The 19,199-nt window shown below is 36.0% G+C and overlaps 1 protein-coding gene and 1 long non-coding RNA gene across 2 annotated transcripts; both read left to right on the plus strand.

Annotated features, from left to right (window-relative positions):
• The first annotated feature begins 2,907 nt into the window (after positions 1-2,907).
• LOC135088355 (uncharacterized) lies at positions 2,908-4,701 on the plus strand. Its single transcript, XM_063983206.1, has 2 exons — positions 2,908-3,109; positions 3,627-4,701. Exons 1-2 carry the CDS (start codon positions 2,968-2,970, stop codon positions 4,688-4,690), a joined length of 1,206 nt encoding a protein of 401 aa, XP_063839276.1. The 5' UTR covers positions 2,908-2,967; the 3' UTR covers positions 4,691-4,701.
• A 13,266-nt stretch (positions 4,702-17,967) lies between these two features.
• Positions 17,968-18,405, plus strand: LOC135088356 (uncharacterized). Its single transcript, XR_010261026.1, has 2 exons — positions 17,968-18,184; positions 18,298-18,405. It is a non-coding gene; the product is annotated as an uncharacterized LOC135088356 (long non-coding RNA).
• Positions 18,406-19,199: the final 794 nt, after the last annotated feature.

Raw genomic sequence — 19,199 nt, forward strand, 5'->3', positions numbered from 1 at the left:
GTACTAGAGCTTTTGTGAAACAATTGTTTGGAGTTTAAAGTTTTGTTTGCGAATGTTTCCCAATGAAACGATCGACAGCAAACACGGTTGTGAGATGGAGACTTGATTTACAATAGGTAATTAATTACCTTTATCGGAAATTATTTCTATTTTTAAAGCACCTACTATACAGTTTACATACTATACTTGAAAACATGCTGTTCATGAATCAGTCAGATCGTAGGCATTAGGGAGCTGCCCACTTCAGGCAATCGGTTTATTCAAGTGAAATATCATGTTTGAGTATTTAGCATTAGTTTTACCTTTATCACTATTGGAAATAATATTAGCCTTCTACTACGGGACTATTCCCACCTCTCGTTCCCACCGCTGCAACTCCTGTGTAGCCAGGATCTACAGCTTGACCGCCATAAAAACCCAACAAATGAAGGTCAAGTTTGTCCCGGGGGAAAGTTAAACTGTCATTGGACCCGCAACGAAATTAATCAGAAGAATATAGAGGAGTTCGAAATTAAGGTTCGACTTCCCTCTATTGCAAAGCGGATGGCAGGATTTTATTAGGTTTCTACAAGTCAGAGAGAGAACATTTTTTTTTATTCCACGTCTACCTTCTAGACTCAAGGGAGTTCTCACAAACTCAGAACATTTTCCTACTTATTTTAGTGTGGATCATAAACGCAAAGAAAGTTTATTAACAACCTTGAAACCACTGAATCAACTTGTAGAAAACTTTAAGAAGCCAGTCAATGGAAAATAGAGAAACAGTTTTATAAATACGAAGATATTTATAGTGCGAACTTGACTGCCTGTGTCTAGGTCAGCAAGCGACTTGAAAGAACTAACGATAAAAATACTTTTATGTTGATGAACATCATTATTGTAAGCCGTAATAAAAGAGAGCACTGACAGTCAATTTGCTTTGAGTCCCATTGAAACAATTATACCTACTACCTACGTTGCTTTTATTTTCACATTTTCTTGCTGCAAATACATTAATTTAATGTATTTTTCTCTTACATTATACTCAGTGTGTCCTATCTTTTTAAAACTCACGCTTATTGATCTTGTCAATAAAATGTTTGTATCAACAAAGCTGTAATTTTTCTTAATTGCATTGCTCCATAAATTTGTATTAAAAGCCTATTTGTAATAACTTATAGTTTACTATTTGTTTACTACTCGATTATTGACAACAATAAACAACATTTATTTTTTTTCCTTTCCTAAATCGATGTCTTTCCATACTGTATTATTCAGGTGCCTACCATAACGGCGAATACAGAAACAGCCTAGGGCATGGTTTTGAATCAAACGTTCAGAAATAGCTCAACGGGAAGTACTGAAATGAATCAATCGCTGAATTACCTTCACGTTTACCGTCACATACAGGCTGCGCTGAAAGCGCTCAGCGAACTCAGTCAATTTCCGCTGTATTTCCCAAACGATTTGTTCATACATTGTCGTAGCATTGCTTCCTTTGGAATGAAAATAACACAATTTGAATATGACGCTGTTTTGTGATTAACAATCATTTGTTTACATAAAATCCAATTCAAAGACGCAGATATTAAGGATTTTTCAATTTAGATAGGTATGGTGTGGTATGGTTCCGCAGAGGAGATTAACGCCTATGTTCACAAACATTACTATGAGGTCTCACAATGCGCATGAATGCACAGGGTCACATATGAACCAATCACAGAGCTTTTGTTTGATTTTCTGCTTCACTTATGCAAGCATCGTTTGTGAATACGGGTGTTAGACACAGTGGGCAACGTCCTCACTAGTGAGAGCGTTAAAAAAATGTGTGAAAATTTTAGTTCTGGAAAGTTTCCGCTAGGGGCGCTGTACAGTCCGTCATACATTTAATGTAATTTTTTTACGCGCTCACTTATGTAAACTCACACTAGGCCCTCTGATATTTAAAGACTTGTGACTGATTTTTTAAGGCAGTTTTATTTTACTACGTTTCAATAAATAAATCATTCGCCTAACGACATTTCACTATACCTTCAGTCCATCAAAAGTTCTCTCAACGCCGCCCGCCTAAAAATATCTTGAGAGCTTTTCAATGGCTGTCAAGTCAGTGAGAGCTTTGGGTACACGCCGAGAAATCGGTCCTTTTTCCATTAACAAAGGTGTGAAATGATTTCTTGGAATATGGACTTTGGTTGCTTTGCTGGCTTTGTGAAAATGCATAGTTATGTGATGTCGACTAAAGTTGTTGTAATAATTTTTACCTGTGACATATTTTGTCCATTCTTTTTTTGGTAAGGGCTAGCTCTTAATAACAAACTCACCAGAGGGATGAAGATGAGATGATGAAGTGACTTGACTTACTTGGCTTAAGATCCTATGTTCCCTAGATGGGGCAGAGGGAGTCCACAATAGTCCTCCATCGCGTTCGGTCTTGAGCTTCGCGTTTGATCTCGCTCCAGGTCTTGCCGATTTTCTTCGCCTCATCTGCTACAGTGCCCCGCCAAGTTTGCTTGGGACGACCACGTGAAGATGGAACGAGCTAGCCCAGAATATCCCTATTCATTCATTGTGTTTGTTACTGTCAGGAGAAGGTACTTATGTAAGAAAAATTAGGAAAGTTGCGTGGGAAATTAAAGAAATTGAATAAACTTAACGGCCATACTAACTTTTGTTAAGACTGGCCAACGTCTGTCAAGACAGCTACCTAGTATAAAAACACGTACCAGTAATATATTATACTCAGGCTTCGTCCTCGGGATTAGCAAATAACACTTGTAGTATCGCCCATTAGATCGCCACTCACACACTGTATTTGAGGGTAGATTCTCACACAAAAAATAAAAATACCTGACATTATTCCGGTAGTCGCCTCGCCTGTTTGAGTCAGTCGTCGTTTAGTTCTCGCCACGATCACGCGCGCGCCTCGTCTTATTCTATACTTTTTTAGTTATTCTACGATAGAAGTACGTAGGTTTACGTTGTATTACAATGCCTAAACGTAAAAGTGAGGATAGCCTCGAAAAATTGTGGAAGAAGTTCAAAAAGTTGGAGAAAAAGTTACGACGGCATCGGAGTCGTAGCAGATCTACAAGTCGGTCATCGGACAGCTGTTATCATAGGGACATACAAGGTTAGTAAACAGCGCGTTTATATTCACAATAGTGCCTTTTAAAATGGCTAGTTTTTCGTAAGAAATCTTTTCTTATTATCTTTATAAAACAACGGTAGTTATTCTATAGTTATTAGCCAGTGAAAAGTGTCAACATTATTTTCATAGTTTCTAAAGGGTTTGCGTTCTTCTCTTTGGAGTTGTTACTACCCGTGTTGCCTTGCGAACGGTATTCTCGAACCGTTTTTTTTGGCTTATTTTTATAGAAACATGACTGTTAGCGGAAGTTAAGATAAATTTATTATTTAACAAGCCTAAAATCACCTACCGGGGTTTGCGTACTTCTCTTTGGAGATGTACTACCCCATATAATTTAAATTGATTACTATGTAATTATTATGCATTACTGCTATGGTGATTTCATTTAATGGGTTTGCGTACTTTTCTGTGGATCTGTACTACCCGATTAATTAGTTTTGCGAACAGTACTTTGGGCTGTTTCTTAACTAATACTTATTTTGAAATCGGTTGATTTCAGACGTCGATCATGCTTGCAACGAAAATAATGGAGAGCACATATCATCGAATGATTGTGAAATATTGGACGAATGCGACATACTCGAGCCAGAGACGGGTTTTAGGCGTTTGAATTCAAAGTATGGCACACAGTGCGCTACTGAGCCATCCAACGAGTCCACCTCGCTCCCTTCGATGGCTGTACCGGAAACCATACCGCAGCGGGTCTCTGTCGTTGTAGCGGGCACGGCGGAACCGTCCACTAGTGCACAGTGTGTAGGCACTGCGCCTATCTTCGAGGAATCCGAACCTGTTGAAGTAGCACTAGATGGTGCCATTCTCGAGGTTTTAGGAGAGGACCCGACTATATCGGCTGCTTATGGACCTGAAATCCATAAAGACTTGGCTCTCAGGCTTCAACATGTCGCCTCAAACGGTTTAAGCAAAGAGCTCCGTAAAGAATTGCAGGAGAAATATTTACTACCCAGTAACTGCAAGTTGATCAGCGCCCCTGCTTTAAATGCAGAAATTAAAGCAGCCATCTCAGATATGACCGCCAAACGTGACAAAAGCATTGAGCTTCGGCAAAAACAGACAGCGACTGCTATTTCATGTTTAGGCCAGGCGCTTAATATTCTTATTTCTAAGAATAATACAGATTCATCGCTTATTAAGCTGCTGATGGATACAGAACGCATTTTATGCGACTCGCAGTACAATGACTCTGTTGTAAGGAGAAATTTTATTTTGTCATCTTTAAAAAAAGAGATGAAGGATCAACTCCAAAATACAAAACCGGATGAGTTACTTTTTGGTCAGAATTTATCTGAAACTATAAAGACGGCTAAGGCTATCAATAAATCGGGAGCCGAGTTAAAAACATCGCTGCCTAAGCAACAATTCCACAACAATAACAAGAAACCAACCGCGGTTGCCAGCACGTCAAAAAGTTTAAACTGGAAGGGCCCCTACCCTGCTCGGAAGCCTCCGAATCATCCGAAGGCGAAGGAGGCCCCTCAGAGCAAGAGAGGGCCGTCGAACTCATCGCGACACTCGCAGCCGCAGCCGACGCGAGGCCGCCGCTAGACACGGTAAAATATACTGGTAGTTTACCCTTGTTTTATGACCAGTGGTCACTCCTTACTACTAATTCGGAAGTTCTTTCTTGTATCAAAGGATATGAGATTCCATTTAATTGCCCAGTAAACCAGACAAGTCCTCCCAAGATAAGACAATACACGTCTACCGAGAAAATTAATTTCAAGAATGCTATAAATAATTTATTAACAATCGGTGCTATTTCTCAATGTCAACCAATAGAAGGTCAATTCTTATCAAGTGTGTTCCTTGTGCCCAAGCCAAACGGTAAATTTCGTTTTGTTTTGAATTTAAAGAATCTAAATAAATTTATTAAAAATAATCACTTCAAGATGGAGGATTTACGCACAGTATTAAAATTAATATCAAAGGATTGTTTTATGTCTAAAATAGATTTAAAAGACGCATATTATTTTATTAAAATACATCAAAATTCAAGAAAGTATTTACGATTTCAATTTGAAGAATCCCTATACGAATTTAATGTTTTACCGTTTGGTTTGTGCACAGCACCTTACATATTTGTTAAAATAATGAAACCTATAGTACGCTTATTGCGTTGTGCTGGTTTAATATCAACCAATTATTTGGATGACTTCTGGTTAATGGGACAGACATATGAGATGTGTTTATATAATACAGTGCAAACTAGAAAATTATTAACGTCTCTTGGTTTTTTGATAAACGAAGAGAAGAGCTCTATGGTTCCGGCAAAAACATGTACATTTCTAGGATTTGTTTTAGATTCTGAGAATTTCCAAATCACGTTGCCTAGTGAAAAATCACATCGCATCATAGTAGAAATTCAAAAGTTTTTGAATCTCCGACGTTGTAAAATTCGAGAATTTGCTCGTTTAATTGGCCTTTTAGTCTCAGTTTGTCCTGCTGTAGAATACAGCTGGTTGTATACAAAAGCCTTTGAGCGTATTAAATATTTAAACTTAAAGTCAGACGACAATTATGACAAAATTATGTATTTACCTGAATCTTTACAACCTGATTTTGAATGGTGGTTAAATGCTTTAGAAAGACCATTTTGTAGAATTAGAGAAGACACACATGATTTGGAAATTTTCTCAGATGCCTCAAATACGGGGTGGGGAGCTGCGTGCGGAGAGGAGAAGGCTAGTGGGTTGTGGAGTGCTGACGAACGATCACAGCACATCAATTACCTTGAACTTCAAGCGGCATTTTTTGGCTTAAAAATATTCGCAAAAGATTTAAGTAATTGTCAAATCCTTCTTCGTATAGACAACACTACGGCCATCTCCTACATAAACCGAATGGGTGGCATTCAGTTTCCCCACCTCAACAGCATTGCTGCACGTTTATGGAAATGGTGTGAATGTCGTCGTATATTTGTAATGGCTTGTTATATAAGTTCAGCTGAGAATAAAGTAGCTGATGCTGAGTCCAGACGAATACACCCAGATATAGAATGGGAGCTGTCTGATTGGGCATTCAAGGAAATTGTTTCAAACTTTGGCTCACCACAAATTGATCTGTTCGCTAGTAGAATAAATAAAAAATGTTTATCATACATTTCTTGGAATAGAGATCCTGACGCATTGGCTATAAATGCTTTTTCAATTTCCTGGAATGCCTATTTCTTTTATGCATTCCCTCCATTTTCTGTCATCTTGAAAGCACTGAGAAAAATAATATCCGATAAAGCTAGAGGTGTAGTGGTTGTACCATTGTGGCCCACACAGCCGTGGTACCCTCTGTTTAAAAGCCTATTGATATCTAACCTAATTGTGTTTAATGCAAGTAAAAACCCAATTACATCTTACCATTCTAGCAATCGCAACATTCACACCAAGATTACCCTGGTGGCAGGGATCTTGTGCGGACAGCGTGGTTAAGAAGATGTGTACCTCCCTCGGCGATTGAGGTTATGTTTGCCTCATTATCAGTTAATTCGTTTAAACAGTATGAGGTATATTTAAGACGATGGTTTAATTTTTGTAAAGACAATGATTATGATTTGTTTAACGCGTCAGTCCCACAAATCATTTATTTCCTTAATAAACTATTTGAAGAGGGATCTCAATATGGCTCTCTTAATTCCTGCAGGTCAGCCCTCTCATTATTAATGGGTAATAATATAGGTGAAGATGATCGGGTTAAGCGGTTTTTTAAAGGCGTATTTCGCTTACGGCCTCCTTTACCGAAGTACTCTATTACATGGGATACCTCTATAGTTCTGAACCATTTAAGTTTAATGTATCCAAATGAAACTTTAACCCTAGATCAAATCTCTAAAAAACTTGTTACTTTAATTGCTTTAATTACTGCACATAGGGTTCAGACCCTATCTAAAATTAATATAAAAAACATTGAAAATCAATCTTCGAACATGATAATTAAAATCCCAGATTTTTTAAAAACAACACGTAAAGGTTGTTTACAGCCAGTTTTAATGATACCATATTTTACAGAAAAACCTGAAATATGCCCAGGAAAGACTTTATCAGTTTATTTAGATAAAACGTTGCCTCTTCGTAAAAACGTTGACTCCCTCTTCATTAGTCTCAGGAAACCATATAAAGCCATTGGTCCCCAGACCTTAAGTCGGTGGATAAAGGAGACTTTATGCGCTAGTGGGATTGACGTAAATATATTTACTGCACATAGTACTAGGCACGCGGCTACGTCCGCGGCCCGTAATATTGGTATCAGTCTTGATGAAATTAGAAGAACCGCTGGATGGAGCGGTTCCTCCAGTACATTCTATAGGTTCTATAATAGAACCATAAGTAATGTACATTCAAACGATTGTTTTGCCAGATCAATATTACAAGGTAATAATAGGAGTGGTATTTAGTTTTTTAAATCGTTTATTATATTCAGCTGATTGTTATTTTATTTTTATTTTTTTAATAAAAGTAAATATTTCACTAAAATCTCTAAAAATCTACAAGTGTTATTTGCTAATCCCGAGGACGAAGCCTGAGTATAATTACTGATTAAACGAACTTACCTGTACGTGAAGTTCTATCAGAATTATGCGAAGGCTTCGTCCGAAGGGATTAGCAACCCTCCCTCCCCGTTTTTATCTGAAGATAATTACCCGTATAAGTGAAATATTTTATCTTTCTAAACTATATGACTCAAACAGGCGAGGCGACTACCGGAATAATGTCAGGTATTTTTATTTTTTGTGTGAGAATCTACCCTCAAATACAGTGTGTGAGTGGCGATCTAATGGGCGATACTACAAGTGTTATTTGCTAATCCCTTCGGACGAAGCCTTCGCATAATTCTGATAGAACTTCACGTACAGGTAAGTTCGTTTAATCAGTAAATATTCCGCAACACAATTGTATCAAAATAACATTAAGAATACGGGTATTACAGAGTGAAAACAGAATATAATTGAATTTCGATTAAAAACCTTTCCGCGCGAATCGACGCCGGACGAAAAGGACAACGAAAAAATACCTTCTATTTTACGCCAAGAATTTCGCTTTGAAACTTCCAAATTGGAAGAAACGCCATCTATCCCAGGTCCTGTCTACAAAGCCATCGCACAAAGACAAGTGTACCGCCTTTGAGACTGCAATTAAGCTGTTAAGGATTCAGACCTGTAACTTTTATCTTCACAAACATTCCCGTGGAACTTGTTTAAAGTTGGAAATGTAATTTTGGAGACAACCGTGGAAAAGATTGAAGACGATCTACTTGAGACAAAACATACGTAAGCCGTTTCAGGAAAACGAGTAGAATTCTCATCCAAAAGTGAAGTGAGTTTCTTTCGCCATTTCTTCTCAGCGCCAGCCTGTGTTATCACGAAGTGGTGGGCAAGCTATATTGGGACGTGTATTATAGCTATACAGGGAAAACGATTTTTTAGAAGTTAGCTGTTAATCTACTGGATTTCCTATTGAATATAGCAGGTTTGTGACTCTTATGTCTGTTTTCACCATCAATTCCTAATTTTTAAGTGACCCATAAGGTAACACATAACAGGAATTTTGTTTTCAAAGGGGTCACTTAAAAATAAAGATTGATGGTGAAAACGGGCGTTAATCGAATTGGAATTACGTGCTTTATCAAAAAGATAAAATTTACAAAGGTATTCTAGATGTCAGAGTTATTTGTCGTCTTGGTATGTTTATTAGCTTAACATCGCTCTGGACCCTTGTCACCCGTCCTCGCTTGTTTGTCAGATATGTCTCTAAGTTTATAAAGAGAGTAAAATAACGTATTCTTGGTAATAATTTCAAGTTACAATCAACAATCCCTATATCCTTACAAATGCGAAAGTAACTCTGTCTGTCTATCACGCTTTCACGCCTAAACTACTGAACCGACTTCGATAAAGTTTTTCTGTGACAAATAAAATTTCACGCGAGGGAAGCCGCAGGCAAATGCTAGTATCAAATACAAAAGGATTGGTGGTCTGCAAATCATCTAGGTAACTTAATGAACACACATTAATGGAGATAGAATAATAAAAGTAATGATATCAATAACAGAAATACCCAAGTCATACCAGAACGATTTGGCTTCAAATGAATGGGACATACCCAGAATTTTATGTGTTAGACAGACAACTTATGGTAATGGGCACCGCGTTATTAACAGATACGCTACTAAAAGTCCAGACTATTAAAGCCAAGTCTTAAGTTATGTTTCGTCCTTATTCCATTTTTAGATCTGTCTAAGAATATTGTAATTTTCATACAGAGAAATAAAAAAATACTACAACATTTATCTATTGTTGCCACTTTGTTAGAGGTTTATAAAAGAACAGTAATTCTTCAATCCAGATCTAGATTAAGCATAGATTGAACAATCAAACACCCATAAGGTGAACAGAGGACCTCATAAAGGTAGCAGGAAGACGCTGAATGCAGACCGCTACCAATCGACCAATCTGGAAATTATTGCCGGACGCCTAAATTCAAAAGTGGACGTGCTGCGGCTGAAACCTGAAATTATGATAATGATGAACAAAGTTAAATGTTTCAAAATTGAATGCCCAACTTTTACAGATACGACTGACTTGGAATCACCTGAATGAATTTTCTACTTTTCGTGTCGACAACAAACCTATACAGTGTCAGCCCAAAACTCCGCTACAAGAGTGGCGTTGTCAGTAGCGTTCATTAAATCTTCCTGCGTGCAGTTATTTGGGCACGCAGGGAACGACATCATGCACTTCATCGACTGGGGAACAAAACCACACCTGCAATCCAAGCTTGAGCCATCCAAGAATCCCTACCTCAAATTGGAATTCAATGTCTTAATTCAAGCTGCTACTTATTTCCCATCTATTATAAAGTGGTCTGTTGCCAGAAACGTTCGGAATTCTCATTTGTGTGATAGAGAAAATTCGAGACGCCAACAGACGAATCGAATTCCTCCTTAAACACCGCTGAAGCTTTACTTAGTATCTTGTAGTTAAGGAAAGTCTTTAACGGAAAATGGAAATACGCAACCGAAGAGAGAGCGTAATGAAAATGAGATTTTAGGTATAGAAGTGTAAGGAACAATTTGGCAAGTACGATCCGTTTTCTTATTTTGATTCGACTCAATTATTTATATTACACTTGCCAAACTTACTTTAAACATTTATTGTCGAATTGAGCAGCTTGCTTTAAGTTCTATCTCTTCATTTTATTTCTCTTAGTTAATTTAATTTACTAGCTTTAAATTGTATTGATGGAACGCTTCCCAATGCCTGGATTTTGGCAGCGTAGGTCATTGTGGAAATCCTTGGAGGAGTTAATTGTCTAGCAGTGGACGTCTTTAACTTGAAAAGACATGCAACCTCTATAGCACTGGGAAGAAAAAAAACCAGCCCTGTATTTTATCAGAGTTAAAAAAAGTGCAGATTTATTCTTCATTCCCAGTTAATTGGCTTACTGCCTTCCCCACTATGTAAAAGAGTTTTAACAGCCAGTTAGCTGTTTACTGCGACATTGTTAGTGCTATAAATCCGTTAGGCTGCAGTTAATGCCGGCTCAGCTTCGCCCTGGTTTATGGCGTGCTTTGTCTTGCCTACGGGGTTATAATTTTTAATCAACGAACAACATGGATATGGGGGTTTTGCCCCTGCAACTGCGCTACACTTGGCATTGAGGATCTTGCGACTTCTTATTTTTTACATTTCTTATTGGGTAGCTTGATGTATAAAAATAAAACATGGAATAGATAGCTCTTCGAATTGACAAATGATCAAGTCCCAACATTTCTGGACAAACAACCGTTGGAGAAAAAGGTTTTTCGAGTGAGGACCGCGAATTGAAAGACTCTTAAGATACGGCTCTTGTAGTACTTATCACAAGTTGAAGTTTTATTTGACCCGTCAAGGAATCGAACCAATCAACGCCATTCTCTTTACAAAAACCTTAAAATTTTCAAACATCTGCAACATTTATTTCAATCAACATAGTCCAATGAATCGCGAATGTGTCACACCCATTCCCTTCATATAAAAGCCTATTCCCTCTTACACGCGGCTAATAATCCCGGTCGTATCCGGGCGCAAATGGGACTCCTCTGAGCCAGAAACTTGTGTCTCTCAAGTGACAAGTAACTAACAAGTGTCATAAAAACGTTGTCTCGGAAATAGAGGAAGTTTATGAAGTTGCGAAAATATTTACGCAATTTTTCTTTATTTTGGTCGAGGAAAATCAAAATTAATGAACAGTTCACAGCATTTTGGATTTTTATACAAATTACTTTTGCTTGTTATTTTATGAGACGCTTTCTATTATTAAATTGACATAGGCCCAATGGTTTCGGTATTAGACTACCAGAATGGAGATCCGAGAAACGAGGGTCTGAACTCCGCCGCCGGTGGAATATTTTGGTGAACCTACTCATAACACAAGTAGGGTCATTTCGCCTGTTCGCGTCCATCGCCCAATTCGCGTCCATTTTGCCGATTTCCTTTTAAAAATCCTCGAAAACAAGTCAACTAACACACCAATCAAACGAAAAGTCATTACCGCTAATACGTCAATGTATAAGAGGCACGCACACATAGACAAAAGTCCTGTGCGTCCAACCATTCCTGTTTAGAAAAATAGTTAGTCTCGGCTGTTCAACAAGGAAGCTCACACGCGCTGCATGGTTAGATAAAAATTAGTGTGCAGCGGCGTGTTTGATGGTAAGTTTTATATTGTTTTATGTGAATTTTAGGATAGATAGCTATTTCTACAGTTTATAGATGAATAAAGGTATAATGTTTATTATGAATTTGGTAATGTTTTTTATATTTAACGAATAAAATAAGGTGGACGCGAATTACTACATCGATTTTACAAAACTTCCACTTTGCGTCCACAATGGACGCAAACTATACCTATCCTCTATAATAATAAACCAAATTGCGTCCATTGTTTTCGTTAAATACTTGCTTATAAAAAAATTTTAAAACATACTGTTTAATATTAATGTGTATAGGTAAGGTCATTTTAAGAATACAAGTTCGCCCATCTGACCCTAAGTGAGCTACTTTTATTTTAATTGATATTTTTGTTTTTGTTTAATTTTTTCCAAAATTTGACCTAAAAACTGCCTAAATTTTTTTCTCGCATGTTTTTAACCGCTTTTGTTGTTTGATATTAATATCGAATATGTCTTTAGTCAAATAAATTCAATTTCAGATCCAGATAATGATTGGATAGCTAGTTACGAGCCGCGAAAGTTTAACAAAGGTACAAATCACAATAAAAATTTCAACTTGGAATTCGATTTAAAAAAAATTAAAGGTGATAGTGGATTGCCAATGATCTTAAAAACATCTCTAGCTTCTCTTCTTTCCAATGATATGTCACGTCATGTAGTAATTAGATATTGAAATTCGTCAAAAATTCAAAGTTTAGGGAAGAAAATGGAACAATAATACAAAAGTAGTTGAATGGCTTCTTAACATTTCTAAATGTGGATTTCCAGTAAAAAGCAAGAATTGTTGGATACTGTTCAAAAAATAATTCGAGACGGAGAGTTTAAAAATAATTTCAAAGATGATCATCCAGGTCAAAAATTGTTTGAAAAATCTTTGGTCAGAAATAAAGAATTTTTTACTTAAACCAATGTTGAGAAGAATTATTTTTATTTTTTAAAGTGAGTTTTAAATGATGATAATGTTGATTTTTAATAATTAAGTTTATTGTTAAATAAAGAAATTGTTCAAATACAATCTTTCTTTAATAATTCTTAAAAATATCACCCCTATATTCCTTTTCTAAACTGCTGGACGCTAAATGGTCCACGGGTGGACGCAATTTGGATTTTGTGGACGCAAACTGGGTATAACGCCTAATTCTGAAGTTTATCTATTTAAAAAGAAAACGCAAGATGTTTCTAATACAACTGAAAGTTAATCTTAAAATAGAATATATAATGAATACATTACACAAATTTGTCATAGAAATGAGTGCTGGGGCATTTTTATTATCGCCGTCAAACTTGCCAACTGCACTAAATGGACGCGAACAGGCGAAATGACCCTATAATTATTCAGATTACTACAAGGGTTTAACGGAACTTTGTTGTGATTAGACTAGATGTGGGAACGTGTGATTGTAGTGCTGCGGATTGCTCTTAATTTGGTTTTATTATTTGGCACTGCTTTCTTGAAATATCCTTTAAATGTACCACATTTCATCAATTTACGTGGTAATTATTCTCATATCTCGTGCACATGTCGGTCGTTGACACTTGACAGTAAGTGACAGTTCTTTGTTTTTTTTTTTTTTCTCTCCTCAATCACTTTTCTACCATTGATTTTAAATAACTTGAGGCCTTATGGTTATGGCCTCATATCAATGGCAACAATTAGATAAGTAAGGAATGGTGTTTTTTATTATTAAATGTGTTTTAATTATGTAATTAATAATTAAAATCTAAATTTATTGTAATTTATTATAATTGTAATTTATTATTATTGTAATTCATAATTTATTAATGTAAAATGAATTTATTTTTATTATTTAATTTTTATGGTGCTTTTTTGTTTCTTTCTTTTTGTTTGTTTGTTTTCTCTTTTTCTATTGCGCCCCCCTGCTGCGTTCTCCCTGCTGCCGGACTTGTGGACTCCTTTCTCCTCTTGCATCTCCGTCAGCAGGGGTACGCCGTGACAACAGAGCGCCCCCGCTGAAAATCAGTTTCAAGACAAGCCCTGGCGGTCTTGATGTACGCTGAGCGGGTGCCTTTTTGTCAGAGGGGCACAAGCAGTTAATTGTCCACTTGTTTATTTCTCTCTGTTTTAATCTATGTCTTACCTGCTTGTATACCTTTCTTGCAAATAAAAAGTTTTCTATTCTATTCTATTCTTGTTAACAAGCACTTTTATTTGTTAAGTGGTTAGTAAGTCTGCTTCGATACTGAAAATAACGTCTATTTTGGATCTAAAGTATACCTAAATGAAGGTCAAGTTGAATAGACTTGTTTCGCCTTCATTATAGCAATTTTAGACGGATAACGTCATCACGGAATATACTCGTACTTCAGCTTGAATAAACAAATTACGCAATTCATTCGAAAGAATATCTAGCAAATAATTTTGTCATTTCATCTTTTTGATGTTATGTGCCATGTTTCATTTATTCTTTAGAAAGAAAAAACTTATCGAAACCGTTAACATATCGTTTGATGTAGCGAGTAAGTATTCACATTTTCTAATATTATATCGAAGGAAGCATTAGATACTTACCTACTACAAGTACGTGTCATATGCCCGTATTTACAAACATTACTATGAGGTTTCACAGTGCGCGTGGACGCACAGGGGGACACACAAACCAATCACAGAGCTCTATTCAACGCTCTGCGTTCTATTTGCTGCTTCACTTAAGCAAGCATCGTTTGTGAATACAGGCGATAGGCTTTTTAATAAAACTGCAAATAAATCTTCCTAAAATTACGTTAATGCCAAGTAGGTAATAGAAGGTTAATGAAAAAAAAAACATACGGGTCGAATTGAGAACCTCCTCCTTTTTTGAAGTCGGTTGAAAATTGGTAAATAAGATATTAGGGTCATATTTTCAACCGACTTCAAAAAAGGAGGAGGTTCTCAATTCGAACCGTATGTTTTTTTTTTTCTATGTTTGTTACGCGATAACTCCGCCAATTATGAACCGATTTGAACAAATCTTTTTTTGGCGTATAGGTAATACCTCAAGGGTGGTCCCATTTAAATTTAATAATAGAAAAAACAACCCCCAAGGGTGGAAAATTGGGGATGAACTTTTTTATACGCAATATCTCCGCCGATTATAAATCAATTTGAACGATTATTTTTTTGTTGAATAGGTATTATCAAAAGGGTGGTTTCATGCGAATTTGAAGAAAATATTTCACCCCCAAGGGTGGAAAATTGGGGATGAACTTTTTTATACGCAATATTTTTAATTTTTAGTTTTTTTTTGTGTTCACGCATTTGAAGTCGGTTTTATTTTAAAAAAAAGTTAATTATGAGTTTTAATGAGAAATACGAATAAAATTAGATTGTGACCGAATTCGTTATGGTGCTTCAATTTGAAACGAAATTCGACCTTTCCAGCGATAAGGAAAGATAAATGAAAATGGTCCTGCGTTTACCTGTAATTAGAAAATGGAGCTATGTATTTAATCTCAGGTAATCTGTTAATGCTCTCTATGCAAATCTCATAATGCAAATTTATAAAGCCGCAGACGTCCACGAGAATTCCAGTTTATCAGAGATCGTTATAAATTATTATAACTGAATGATACTGTTCAAGGCGAGAGTGAATAGGCACTTACAGGGCAGATATGTATCATCCTAGATTGCATCCCACATGCGATTGTGGTCAAATACCTGCCTTGTTATGCATAAAAATAGTTTTATCAAATCCATTCAAATTTTTTGCGTGAAAGAGTTACAAAAACCATCCATCCTCAAAAGCTTTTACATATTAGTGGGACCTAAATTATATTATCTGCTGAATATCTAACTGACCTTTTAATTTTACATCCTTGACTACTTATTTATGTTTATCGCTAATGCAGTATTAAAAGTGCATAAATAAGCAGTGCACTATATTCACCAGCCTAGACTTCAGTGCTCCACTTTAGCCATTGATTGCCTGCATAATTTACGAGTAAGTTCCATTATGCAAAACAGAATCGTGACTGAGATTTTACAGTATATTTAGAAATCTCGATCGAAGTGCTTTTAGTGTTACTTAAATTGAAAAAAATTGAGCTAAAGTTGATATTGTTGCTACGCGTACTGCAATACGATAGGTATTGAAAATTTTGGACATAATATTACTCTCAATAATTTGTGCAATCCAAATTGTAACCTATTTTGATAGCTTGAAACATTACGATACTTACCTACTTACTTGACACTGGCTGGTTGAAATATCCAAACCGCAAAATGGCCATAATCTAACAAAAAAAATTTATTATAGGTAGAAATTTATTCGAATTTCAATTTTGAATAAACAAATGACACGAGTTAACGACTGGACGCGTAAAGTATTTTTATTTTTTCGAAAATGTATTACAGTCAGCATTACCAACAGCTGGATTTCGCGCGCGGTCACTGTAAAATTAAATGCAATTTATTATTAAACCGAAACTGGTTCAATTTGTACCTCCCGGTGTGTATAATATGGAGTCCAAAATATGGCCGGATTCCAAATGATTTTGAGTTACCTGACTGCAAAATTGTGATCAGTACCTAAATGCACATTTGAGAGCACATTTTTGCTGACAAGTATCTATTTTCTGTCTCATTGTTCACTCTCGTAGGTCCCAGAGCTATGAATGCAGTATTGTATAGGTACCAACAATTTTTTATTCTGAGCCATGGTTGGATTTCAAAACTGGCTTTTGTTTTCTCTGAGTGAAAATGAAGGTAAAGTTAAAACCTGGATTTGTAGTTGTTATAAGAGGTGCGATTTTCCAACAAAATACTTAATCTGATATGATGTCAACTGTATAAGCCCATAAACACCACTCAAAGTTCTGTATCGATTCACAAGATTAAACTTTAAGGCTGAGTTGCACCACCTAACTCCTAACTTTATCAGTAAATATTACGTTAACTGGTGTATTTTGTATGGAGTTTGACGTTTGTCAAAGTTAAATTAGGGTGGTGCAACCCAGCCTAAGCCTTTATGCCGTTCACGCAAAATTCAATTAAATATCCTTTGCCACCGTTTGATTAGATTTATGTCAAAGTTAGTCATATTCCGACCCACCTAACAAACCTGTCCACAGGTATGCGTTTATTTTGTCGTAAAATGACACGTATTACTATAGCATGAAGTGTCACAGTGATTACCTTGATGTACTGTCGTCCGTTGCCCTGTTTTATTTCATATTTCGTCATGAGGGTTGTTTTGGCACTAAAATATGCTAATGCAATCTCTACAAAAGCCTTCCTTGGCTCACCGAGCAAATAATACGGTAAATTACGGTAAAAATGTTATCCGGAAAATTGCTGTCTTTAAGGGTTGCAAGTAGGGGTTGCAAGTCCCGGTACTAAGGAGTGTTACTGAATTCCCGGTACCAGGTCTAAGCCAGTACCGGGAAAACCGGGAAATTCGGGAATATCGGTACCCACGTGAATGGTTATTATTTATTAAAACAAATTACCTAATTTGTACGTAATTTAAATAAAAATGTAAATAGGTTAACAAAAATATTAAACTTTTTCTGTTCAGTTCAATTGGTTTGTTACCTTAATAATAAATCAGTCCAAACAGTTACACAACACGACAAAACTAGTTATAAATGCCTATTAAAAATCATAACCGCCATATTCATAAAAAGCAACAATCGTTTAATCAACCTATTTTAGTTAAAATATGTTTTCTCACTTTCTATCAATGTCAAATACTGGCAGCGACAAGAGTTAGAGTAGGCGCACACCGTTGATTTTTAGTTGGCCGATAGTTGTGCCCGATTTTAATTTGTATGAAGAATCGGCCAAATCGAATCGGCGTAGTGTGCGCACTCCCATACATGCCCATACTGATCAACTGCCCGACTAAAATATCGGCCGACGAAAAATCAACGGTGTGCGCCTACTCTTAGGGACAAAACATAAATTAACTAAATTAGGTTTATAAAAAAACAAGCTGTTGAAAGAAATAACAAGTAGTACCTAAGTACAATCAGATAAAACAATCAGTCTTAAAAGGAAGGATAATGAATTAGGAACATTATTAATATTTTTTCATTTGTTGATAGTGTGTACGTAAAAATATGATGGCATCTATAGGTGTACCAGAATCTCATGGCAAACAAAAATATTGGAAAAGTGTGTTTTTCATATGGCAATTGTCTATGGCTTTATGTCACCTGTCAAAGTAAATCAAGAGATCTGTCAGTCGCTGCAGAAATTTTGTAATCTCTTCATGCCTATTTGTTATTTTTGTGAAAAAGTCGAAAAAGCTCAAGCAAGTCATATTGTTTTCAATGAGAATTGTAAAATAAGGCATAATTCAAAGTCAATCTATGATTTTAAATCACGTCGTCGAGTTGACAGTAAGTTGGGCTGAAATGTTTTGATACATTTAGTTTATTACCCAACTGCGTCAGAAGGAGCGTTGTGTTTTTTTTTATATTATTCTTAATATCTGCTTTATTGGGATTTTCAGGTGTATCTCACAAATTGGTGCAGAGGAATGGTGAAAATGTTATGACCATGTAAAGAAAATTGAAAAAGATTTCATCAAGCAAGTTTGAGTAATTGAAATGCTGAAAGAGCGATTTATATTATACAGGGTGGAATTTTGTAATGCCATCTGGAGGGAAAGTACCTACTCTTAATATTGTAGATAGAATTTTTTTCTCAAAGAAAACATTCCTTTATTTTTGTAAAGAAATAGAACTGCATTCAAAGATTTCCAAAAATTTGCTTACCACACCCGGGAACCGAACCAACTTAAATCTGTTAAAAATTACATCCCTGTATTTTTATTAAATCGATCGTTAGGGTTAAATATAAGGATGAAATCTCTCTAACAAACTTGATAAATCAAATGAAAGGAAAACCATGAAATTTTAAAGTATTTTGATAATGTTACAGAAAATTGTATGGTATAGTAGTGAATTTTCGAAAAAAAATCGAAAATCTTTGAATGCAGTTCTCTTTTTTTTTCAAAAATAAAGGAATGTTTTCTTTCAGTAAAATTTTCTATCTACAGTATTAAGAGTACTTTCCCTCCAGGTGGCATTACAAAATTCCATCCTGTATAAATACTAGAGATGAAACGGATATCCGGTAACTATCCGGTAGGCCGGATATCCGGCTTAAATTTACTATCCGGCCGGATACCGGATAGTAACTCACTATCCGGCCGGATACCGGATATTAAAAAACTACGACAATTTCCTATTAATAAAATGAAATACATTAATCTTTGAGGTAAATATCAATAAAATGGCTTACAATAATGACGGCTTTTATTTAAAGTCCAAAAAGTTACAAAAAAGCCTTATTATGGCCTTTCAAAACATATTTCTTTTTCTGGGCTATTCACTCTAATGACGAATACAT

Source organism: Ostrinia nubilalis, chromosome 3 (assembly GCF_963855985.1).
Source record: "Ostrinia nubilalis chromosome 3, ilOstNubi1.1, whole genome shotgun sequence".
NCBI classification, from domain to species: domain Eukaryota; kingdom Metazoa; phylum Arthropoda; class Insecta; order Lepidoptera; family Crambidae; genus Ostrinia; species Ostrinia nubilalis.

Bases quoted from the DNA above. Each gene is read 5' to 3' on its own strand.
- LOC135088355 (XM_063983206.1), top strand. From the start codon at position 2,968: ATGCCTAAACGTAAAAGTGAGGATAGCCTCGAAAAATTGTGGAAGAAG. The intron at 3,110-3,626 runs GTTAGTAAACAG...GGTTGATTTCAG, and splicing joins TTATCATAGGGACATACAAG to ACGTCGATCATGCTTGCAAC.